Source organism: Dipodomys ordii, unplaced genomic scaffold (assembly GCF_000151885.1).
Source record: "Dipodomys ordii isolate 6190 unplaced genomic scaffold, Dord_2.0 Scaffold12, whole genome shotgun sequence".
Lineage (NCBI taxonomy): Eukaryota > Metazoa > Chordata > Mammalia > Rodentia > Heteromyidae > Dipodomys > Dipodomys ordii.
Genome location: NW_012267228.1, coordinates 3,078,167 through 3,088,638, shown reverse-complemented (window position 1 = coordinate 3,088,638; position 10,472 = coordinate 3,078,167). Strand labels below are relative to the sequence as shown.

At 60.6% G+C, this 10,472-nt stretch overlaps 1 protein-coding gene across 4 annotated transcripts in view; it reads right to left on the bottom strand.

Moving 5' to 3' along the window:
• The window catches only part of Atp2b2 (ATPase, Ca++ transporting, plasma membrane 2), a 59,036-nt gene extending 54,458 nt beyond the window's left edge, over positions 1-4,578 (bottom strand). For 2 of the 4 annotated variants that reach the window (XM_013010391.1, XM_013010390.1), the window contains exon 1: positions 4,303-4,578. In XM_013010391.1, coding sequence (XP_012865845.1) covers positions 4,303-4,501 — 199 coding nt within the window. In that variant the 5' untranslated portion in view covers positions 4,502-4,578. The remainder of the gene's footprint in view (positions 1-4,302) is intronic. The other 2 variants (XM_013010388.1, XM_013010389.1) reach the window with 2 other exon arrangements.
• Between the last annotated feature and the right edge of the window lie 5,894 nt (positions 4,579-10,472).

Sequence of the window (10,472 nt, the reverse complement as noted above, 5' to 3'; positions counted from 1 at the left end):
CCCCCCACCTGTCCTGCCACTCCGAGGCCCCCCGAGGCCCCCCGGGGCAGGCATTCCTGGGGACTCTACCCCAGGGCCGGCAGAGCAGGTCCAGCGCACCCTACTGGGTGGGTGAAATCGAGACTGGGTTTCCTGGGCCGGGGTGCGCGCATGCTCAGCACGGCTGGCTGTCCCTGGTCAGCGGGGGTCAGGGACATGGGCGGGGCAGGGGAGGCCCGGGGAGGTGGAGACACAGCATGGCCGGCCCTGGGGGAGGCTGGGGCAGACACCCACCCTCCATGTGACCCTCAGCTTCTTTACCACCCAGGGCGGGCCACTCCGGCCTGGCCTGGCGCTGGGGCTGCTGGGAAGTAGAAAGTTCAGGAAGGTCACAGGCCTCCAGAAAGCTTGGCTGGGCCAGGAAATGGACACCATGAAGGGGGTGGTCTCCGTCACCCACCCTCCAAGGCCCAGGGAAGGTCATGGCATCTGCCATGATGGCCGAGGTGCGGAGTAAAGGCCACCTCCACAGGGCAGGCCCCCGGGATTGCCTCTCCTCCCCACATCTACAGCATCTGGGACAGCATCTGGCACCAAATAGGTGCTCAGTGCACACTTCCGGGTAGGAGATGGATGAATCAGTGAACAGGCCGAGTGGGGTGTGCCGCACCAGGGGATGGGTGAGGAGCAGGAAAGCTGGAGACTTAACCGGTAATTACTGTTAATTTTCAGTCAGCATGCCCTCAGGGCTCTGGGGAAGGGTTTTCAAGGACTCCGGGCTGTTAAGCACTGGGGCTCTAAACTCCTCGGGCTGCTCGCAACCAGCAGACAGGTGGCCTGCCGCAGCAGGAGGCGTGGGTTTGTGAGGAGTTGGGCTTTGCGAAGGGAGAGGCTTAGGCATAATCTTTCGCTGGCTATTTCCTCAACAGCTTTGTCTAGACCTGCTCTCAGAGAGGTTCAGAGAGGGAAAGAAATTTGCCTAAGATCACACAGCAAGTGAGGAGAGCCGGCCTCCCAGCCAGTATTCCCCGCCTGGGCCTCGTCAAAGGGCTCTGGGGCTGACAGCTTCCAGCCTTGGGCCTAGGGTTCCCCATGAATATGGCGTTTCCTCACCCCATCCCTGTCCTTGAGCCTTGGCTTGAAGGAGGTCTCAACTGATATTGACCCAGCCGGGCAGGATCACCCCTCCGCCAACCCTTGCTCAGCTTGCTGGCTCGGCGGGTGTCCTACCACTTAAGACACACTGCTAGCCCAGCTTTTTGCTGGGTACTTTTGGAGCTAGGAGCCTTAAGGACATTTCTGCTGGGGTTGGCCTTGAACCACCATCCTCTAGATCTCAGCCTCCCCAGTAGTTAGGATCACAGGCGTGAGTGGCCAGTGATGAGCGTGGCCTGCTATGTTGGCATCTATCTGGCCAACTGCAGCCACTCAGTTGGTCTGGGGGCAAAGCCAGGCCACGCAGCCTTGCCGGGTGGGGTGGCGGAGTGTGAGGGCTGGCTGTGGGGGTCACCGTGCCCCTCCCCGCCCCTCTGCCCACAGGACCAGCTCCCCGGGGACGAGGAACAGCAGGCGTGGACGGACTCGTGGATTTACTCTGCTGGTAATTCTGGAGGCCGTGGGCGGCACGTGACTCGCAGGCCTGCCACCCAACTGCTTTTAGAGGATCACCAAGGCGACCAGAGCAGGCTGGCGCTGCGTTAACCCACGAGCCGCCACCTGCGGCTCCAGCCCAGAGCTGACTTTCGCCTCTCCACTCGTGAAAACCCCACGTGGCCCGCGGGGACGCGGGGCTTGGGCAGAGATGCGCCCGGGTGCCGTCCGCACCGTCCCAGAGACACACGGGGCCACGGCGCACGCGCGGGGTCCGGGCGGGCCACCCTGCCCGGCAGCCTGAGGTTTGGGGGCCAGGAAAGGGAGGGCGCTGGCTGCCAGCCTCCTGTGGCTCAGGGGACGGGGCGGGGGGGCTGCTTATTCTGGGGTGACACCAGTGTCCTGTTTCTCTTTCCCCCACCCCGTCACTGAGCCGGTTTCTGGGGGCGCTGCAGGGAATGTCCACTCTGCCTCCAGGCCTCATGGCCCCCCACAATGGCCCCTCATGCTCCCGAGCGCCCTGCTAGGCTGCCAGATCTGATGGCCTCTTTCACAGGGATGGGGCTGGGAGCACTGTGCGTGTGTGTGTGTGTGCGTGTGTGTGTGTGTGTGTGCGCGTGTGTGCATGTGTGTGTGTGTGTGTGTGTGTGTGGTGTTGGTGCTTGAATTCAGGGCCCCGAGCCCCGCGCTTTTGCTTGGCTTTTTCCCTCCAGGTGGGCGCTCCACCACTCAAGCACCTTCCCATCTTTTTGTTGTTGTTGGTGGTGATGGTGGAGCCTGAACTCCGGGCCTGGGCGCTGTCCCTCAGCTCTTCAGCTCAAGGCTGGCGCTCTACCACTGGAGCCACAGCGCCGCTTCCAGCTTTTTCTGCTTATGTGGTGCTGAGGAATCGAACCCACGGCCTCATGCATACAAGGCAAGCGCTCTACCACTGAGCCACCTTCCCAGCCGGCGCCTTCCCATCTTTAACGACGTATGGTGGCTGCCTTGTCAGCACCGGGGGCCGGCGGGCGCCTGGTGACCTCGCTCTCCCCGCTTCACACAGAAGCCAGCCCAGGCCCAGCGAGGCAGAGCAACACACCCAGAGCCCCACAGCTGCCAGTGGCAGGGCTGGCCAGTGGTCTGCCCTGGCTCCCTCCCCCTCCCCCGCTCTGGCTCTGGATGCTCCACAGGGGCGGGGGAGCTTTTCCCCCACCCCCCACCCCCCGACACCACGCGATCCTCCTGAGAAACTGAGCAAACTGTTGTGTGGGCAAACTGAGGCCCACACAATCGGGCCCCTGCTGGCCGGGAGAGCCAGGGTTACATCATTCCTCCCACTTCACAGATGAGGAGACCGAGTCCATTTCCACCCAGAGCCGGGCTTCTTGCCACCCACCCGCACTCAACGGAAATCTGCAATCGCTCTGCAGGCCTCAAGCCTTTTGAGCTCCTTCCACAGCCAGGTCCAAACGCCTCCTCCAGGAAGCCTTCTGATGCCCTGCCTGCCCCCCACCCCAGAGCCTGGAGCCCTGCCCCGAGCTGGGACTAGGAAAGCTCTCCTGGCTGCAGGGCAGAGCAAGGTGCCTGGCCCATTTCCGGGGATCCTCGAGACTCCACGTTCCCTTCAAGTGTCCGGCTTGTGTTCCAGAGAGAAGGTCACAGGCTGCGTTATCTTCTCCCAGGACTGGCCGGGTACACTGGGAAAATCCTACCCGCAGGCCATGGAGGAGGCCTTGCTTCCCGCCCAGTGGTGGAGTGAGCTCTGCCATACCCCGCAGAGCCCGGCCCTTCAGGGCTCCCAAGCTTTCCTTCCAAGCCAGAAATGTTTCTGAGATCCACGCCGGCTCAGCCTTACACCAAGGCCTCAGCAAGAGCAGCTGAACGCGGAGACGCAGAGCTCCGCACTGCTCCCGTGCCAGACAAGGGCACAGGGCACAGGCCCTGGGAGAGGCTGGAAACGGCGGGGCTGGGCACTGGGGACGGCGGCAGGCTGCCCGCTGGCCTCTGAGGGCCTCTGGGGAGAGCCATGCAGACTGGACATACGAGTCAGGGTTCTCCAATTCGGTATGAGGTATTTCAGGAGGTGGGGTGGAGGCACTGACATCTACTTCCATTAATTGAACACCTACTGTATGCCAGGGCCGATGGTCAGCATACCATGCAGTAGACCTTGGCTTCATTTTTCCAGAAGGAATAAAGCTCAGTGTGATCTCTGCACAGTCGCAGGCCTGGGACAGCTGGACAACCCTTCCTGGCCAGCGGGAGGGAACTCGGATGTGCGGGAATGGGGACCCAAGCTCTGAGCTCTGGGGCTCATGCCAGGCTAGCCTTTCTCCCCTCTGACCCCCAGAAAGACCCTCAGGAGCCCCAGATCTGCTCATCCTGACAACTGTAAGCAAGCCCACGGCCAGCCACAGGACACCCACTGCCCGCCTGTCACGTCTTCCCGCTGTCCCTGGCCACTCCCACCCAGAGTCTGGACTTGGGAGTCACGTGGCCCCCAGGCTGGCCACGGGGCCGGGCGGTGTCTGCTGCCGTGGGCTGGGCCAGCGGCTGGGGACGGCTGGGGCGGGGGGCAGGGGCGAGGCCTGCTTGGCTGCGCTTGTGAATGGGGCCGCGGTGAGCCGAGCTGGTGGGGGCAGTCACACCTGGCTCCACTTTGCGTGCCCCTCCTGCCCCTCCTTCAACTACAGGAACGTGGCCCCTGCGCCAACCCAGCTGCGGCTCTGGGTTCAAGTCTCGCACACCTACCTTCGGTGGGTGAGGTTTTGAGGCGCCGGCAGATGGCTTCCGTGTCCCCGTACGTCTCCTTGATCTTGACCACCGCCTCGGTGCCCCGCAGCTCCATGAGGGAGCGGAGCTCCTCCATTGTGCACCCCAGCTCGCCCCCATGGCTCGACTCGTTTCTTTGGTTTTTGGAGTAAAAGTCACTGTTGGTCAGATCACCCATGGCTGCCAAGGCCCCGGCTCGGGGCGAGCCCGAGGGTCACGCTGCACGGGCAGCTTGGGGGTGATGTCTGTGCGTGGTCCACCCTTGTGGGCTGGCGGCGGCAGCGGCGGTGGCGGGCGCCCGGCGGTGTCTCCGGCTGGGGGTGGCGTCCGGGGCGGGAGGGGCTCAGGGCCGCAGATCCAGGCGTCTCCGTTCAGTGGCGGGGTCCATGCTGCTGGCCAGGGCTGCCATCTACATGGTCAGGGCGACTCCTGTAGGACCAGCACACAGTCGGTGACCAGGGCCGGGTGCACAGCGCCCCGAGTATCACCGAGGACGGACGCAAACCACGCTCACCCCCCCGCGGGTCCCCCAGCACCCCCAAACCCCAGCAACCTGCCACACCATGTAACTGACCCCAGCACACAACCTACGCCCGCTGGGCGGCTCTGAGATCTTTCCCACCCCACAGCACAGGGCCCCACGCGGCTCTTAGATCTACTCCACGCACGGCCACAGCACCCCTCCCCACGCCCCCACGTGCCCCCCGGGACCCTGGCTTCCGCCATGTCCCCTCCCCCAGTGCACACTCCCACCACCACCACCACAGCACTCGCCCCCCCTCACCCCTCCTCAGCCCCAGCCACGTACCCAAGGCCTCAGGCCTGGCCAGGGAAAGCCAGCCAAGCTCTGCCGCCCGGACGCACGGCCCCAGGCTTCAGTTGGGGGTTGGGGGGTGTGGGGGCTTCCCCTGACTGGCCAGGCGCTGGCCTGGGCCCCACGGAGCCTTGCCCGGAGCCCCACCGTTCAGCACCGCGGACAGCAGCCACAGCCCCCGCCGCCCACTTCTTCCTGCCCACCTCGCCACCCCTGCCAGGAGAGAGAATCCAATCCGCCCGACACCCAACACCAGGGCCCAGGCCGGCAAGCGTTGGGTGACAAAGGGCTCTGATGAGCTCAGCTGAGCCTGGCACCGGGGCCGGCCCCGCCCAGCAGCCTCCGACAGCTGGCCATCCTGGGCTGGGGGCAGGGAGAGGGGTAAGGGGACGAGGGGAGGAAGTGGACCTGCGTCCCCACGCTGTGCTCACCCCACCTGCCTGGCCTCCTCCAGCCTCCCTTCCTCTTCCACACACTTCAGGAAGGAGGAATTGGTGAACCAGAGGCTGAAGCTCAGAGGGGGAGAGGCACTTGTCCATGCCACACAGCCCCAGAAGGTGGAGAAACCCCGAGGCGGGGTGGGGGCAGGGAGAGACATGGCCTTCTTCCTCTGCCAAGTGCCAAGTTGGGCTGTGCCGCCGTGGTTAGGAACCCAGGATCTGACATTGGAGGGCTTCACATTCAACACTGAGCTCTCTGGAATCCTGGTTAGGGGACCCTGGGCTGTTCACTTCATTTCTCGGGCCTCAGTTTCTTCAACTGTAGAATGGGAACAAGAGTCACTGTCCTCTGTTGACCTCCCAGTACAAGGGGTGAAACGGGCCCTCATTCTGATTAGCGGATGTGACGGGTGACGGCAGAGGCGGTGTGACCCCACCGTGCCCGCCCCTCGCTGGTACCCCTAAACCTCAGCTTCTCCACGTCTTCGTTCACTGTGACCCCAAGGCGCCTCCAGCTTCACATTGTAGATTTGGCATCTATACTTTGGGGACCCACCACCCCCAGGTAACAGTGACACGTGACTGGCACATGGAGAGCTTTTACTGAGCACGTACTAGGTCCCGCGCCCAGTGTGTGCTTTCCAGGGACATGTATCTCAGACGCGCTGGAAGTCTCAAGTGTCTGGGCTTTGGAAGCCATGGGAGGCTCAAAACCTGGCTTCCTCACCTCTCAGAAAATATGGAGTGAATCCACATGGGTTTCATGACCTTAGAAATCAGGAGGAGGGCGTGCTAAAGCTGTGTTCAGTGCTTGCCTAGCAAGTGCAAGGCCCTGAGTTCAAACCCCAGGCCTGCCAGAAAGCGGGGAGTACGGCGAAGTGCTGTGTACCTACCAACCACTTGCAACAAGCCCGGTGCATCCAACCACCGGGCGAGCACGGTTCTCATCCGTCTCTAAGCCCGGCTCGGAAGGAGGAGGTCTGGCGATCTCCAGAGACCGAGGAAGGCCAAGAGAGGCGGAGGAAATTCCGAGCTCCCATGGACTGGGGGTGAGGATCCGAACTCAGGAAGTGTGAGTTAAGAGACTTGTTCCTAGCAGGCCGCCCTGGGGCCCTCCCAGTGAAGTTCCCCCTAGGGGTTCTCCCGAGGTTTACGTAGAGTGCCATGCTGAGCCAAAGTGCTCCACAAGCCACAAGGGACCTGGAAAACCCAGGCGCTGCTCTTTCTCTGTCTGTCCCCTGCTGCCCGCGGCAGGGTGAGAGACACCGGTAATGACATCGCCCATCGCGCACCAGCTAGGAGGGTCCTTCCTGGCCCAAAGGGCAGGTACTCCCAGGCAACCGTCCACATTCAGATCATTGTGGTAGCTGAGTGAACTTCATCCACATCTGCCTGCCTGTTGGTCTGTCTGTCCTTCCTTCCTTCCTTCCTTCCTTCCTTCCCTTCTTAAAAAATTTTTTTTTTTTTTGTTGGTCATGGGGCTTGAGCTCTGGGTCTGGGCGCGGTCCCTGAGCTCTTTTGCTTAAGGCTACGGTTCTCCCCGCTTTGAGCCACAGCACCACTTCTGGTTTTCTGCTGGGTAAGTGAAGATAAGAGTCTCATGGACTTTCCTGCCTGGACTGGCTTTGAACTGAGATCTTCAGATCTCAACTTGAGTAGCTAGGATTATCCCCTCCCTCATCCATCCATCCATCCATCCATCTGTCTGTCCTTCTGTCCATCCATCATCCCCCCACCCTCCCATCCATCCATTGATCCATCCACTGATCCATCCACCCATCCATCCACCATCCATCCATCCATCCATCCATCCATCCATCCACCCACCCATCCATCCATCCATCCACCCATCCATCCACCCACCCATCCATCCATCCATCCATCCACCCACCCACCCATCCATCCATCCATCCATCCACCCACCCACCCATCCATCCATCCACCCATCCATCCACCCATCCATCCATCCATCCACATGCCCAGCGACTGGATTGTGGCACCTCCCTGACAGCACATGGGGAAGAGTCTAGGCCGGGTCCCTGTCCTCTAGGAGCGAATAGTGGAGGGTGTAGTCATGCAATCAGTGATTTCCACGACACGGTGGGTTTGTCTGCTGCAGACCCCGGAGCAGGAAGACTGGAGCTGGATCAGGGTCAGGGATGGGGGGGCGGGGAGGAGGGGAGCTTTCCTCCCCACTCCAAGCAGGGAGGATTTTCCCTTTTTCCTGTAGGTTTAGCTTAAAACTTGGGCCAAAAGCTGGACCAGGGAGAAGTGGAAATAGACAACTGTCTGCCAGTAGAGGCTGGAAGGGACTAGAGCGTACAGAAGGACCAGAAGCAGGTGGGGGGGGATGAGAATCACTTGGATGCAAGCTCAGCGGGGTGAGTCATGCTCTGTGCCTCCTCAGCTGCTGCTCATCCCAGCCCCCACATCTTGCGGGTGCACGCATGAGGTCACCCGTTCTAGGTGTCTCTGGGTTTTTTTTCTCCCCTTCTAAATTGCATAGCTCACCTCGGCGCTTGCTCTGCCTGGGAGCTTTGGCTCTGTTCAAAGCTGCAAGTCTGCAGGCTCAGAGGCACAGACCATCTCCTCGACACCTGGCAGTTGGCACAGCATCTGTCAGCTGCCTGAGTCCCCGACCGGCCACGCATCTGCACAGCTCACTTGCTGCCACCTGGGCCTCCGGCTCCCTTCCTGCTGTTGTCCTCGGCAGCCCAGGTCCCTTCCCCGGAGCCTCCCAACCTCCCCCCACCCCGCAGCCATTCTTGGACATCTGGATTGTAGCATCCTGCCACTTGTACTGGGGTTGGGAGCTGCATGGGCAGTAGCTGGGTCTAGTTTGTACACAGGACACCCAGTAGGTCTTCCATAAACACTCAGTGGGTGGTACGTGAACATGTACCTGACAGACAGGCTTTAGGCAGGGCCTCAGATCTCAGCTCTGTCACCTACAGGATGGATCACACCGGGGGCCAGGAGGGAGATGCTGCTCCCCAGCCTGGTTCATGCTGCTTCCTTGAGTGTTGCACCCCTAATATTAGCAGACGTCTCCTCCCAAGTTCCTCCTGAGGTCCACCGGCTGCTGGCCTTCAGCACTGCCCAGGAGGCCACCCCTGCCCTGAGCCATGGGCCCACAGTCAGTCCTAGGAGCAGAAAGGTCGAATGACACGCTGGGGCCTCCCACAGCCAGCCAAGGGCACAGGTCACGGAGATGATCTCCCTGCTTTCCTGGCTCTGGTGGTGTGACCTTGATCAAGCTCCACCTGTCCCAGGGCCTCAGTGTCCCCAGTGGCAAGTGAAAAGTTAGGATTAGTGCTCTCCTTGGCCCTTGGGACTTTGAAGCTACAAATCCTTCAGAGTTCAGGACAACATTCTATTCTGCATTACATTTTCATCTTATTAGCATTCAAATGACTGCGTATTGTCACATTTTATGACAAAAAAAACCCAAAAAGTTGGGGGCATCTTACTAAAACATCTTCCCCAGGAGCGGGGCAGACAGGGACGGAACAATGGGTGTACGAGTTATTGTAACAAAGGACGCAGCTTCTCTTTCAAAGGGAAGAGCTAAAAACAAAACAAAATGGAAACACCAGAACCCCAACCCACAGCTTCTCCGATGCGAACCGAAGCCTGGGAGCTGGGACAGTTGCAAATGAATTCGGTAAAAATAGTGTTTGGATGCCTGAGCCTTCTGTTTTAAGATGTGACGGATTTAAATGCCACCCGAATATGTATTTTTAAAATCATCATTTTAAAGACCCTCGTCCCCGGCTGGCAGCCCCGCACGGAGGCCCCCGCGACCACCACACCCTGCGCTGCCCGCCCCGTCAGCATCACACCACAAGGCCTTTCTCTGCCGGTCAGGCTTGCTGGGGTCAGCCCTGGCCCGAGCATCAGGGACAGTGCTCTTGTGGTGAGGCCCAGCTGTGGTAACTACCTGTGGCTAAGCTGGGTGTGCCCCACTGGGCTGTCTTCACGACAGAGCCCTGAGTGGATGCCCCATACTCCTTTGTCCTTCAGAGGTGACCGGGACAGCACACAGGACAGCTTCCCCTCTGTGCCCGCTTGGGCGAACCACTCTAATTCCCATAGGGTAGGATGCTTCCTTCTGGGAGAACATTCTAGCCTTTCTGGAAGGGAGCCATCGCCCTGGTGACCGGGGGAGGGGGGAGCATCTTCCCCTGTGGTGGCCCAGCCTGGTGGCCAGGACGGGAGGACAGGTGGCAGGCCTTCTCCGACTCACCCACTGTCTTTCCCATCTGTGGAGGGGTCCGTTCTGCATGTGTGCGAAGAGAAATGTGACATGAGGCGAGTGGGGTGTGGGTGTGTGCTGAGTGTGTGGGTGAGGTCTGTGGGTCTGTGGGTGTGCCTGTGGGTGTGCCTGTGTGAGCGGGTGGGTCAGGTTATGTGGAGATGCTGGGAGTCATGCTGTGTGTGTGTGTGTGTGTGTGTGTGTGTGCGTGTGTGTGTGTGTGTGTGTGGAGGGGGAGAATGTGTTCTTGGCATGGTGTGTTCATGAGCAGGAATGAGCCAGGGGCACCTGGACCACATGTTTGAGTGTGTACACGTGTGTGTGCCCATGTGTGCAAGCATGTGCACACATGCACCAGAGCTGACAATGGCAATTGACAGCAGGTCTGCACCGTCACAGATGAGAGAGCAGGGAGAGAGGAAAGGAATGGAAGTAAAGATCTCAGAAATGAATTAGCGCTATTTTTAGACAACTCTGTTAACCAGAAAAGGAACAACCAAAAAAAAATTCCCCAGAAACAGCCTTGTAGGCATGGGTGACAGAGCAGGGTAGGGAGGGGACCAGGATGGGAGGGGGCTGGGGACGGGAGGGGACCCGGGACGGGAGGGGATGAGGATGGGAGGGGGCTGGGGACGGGAGG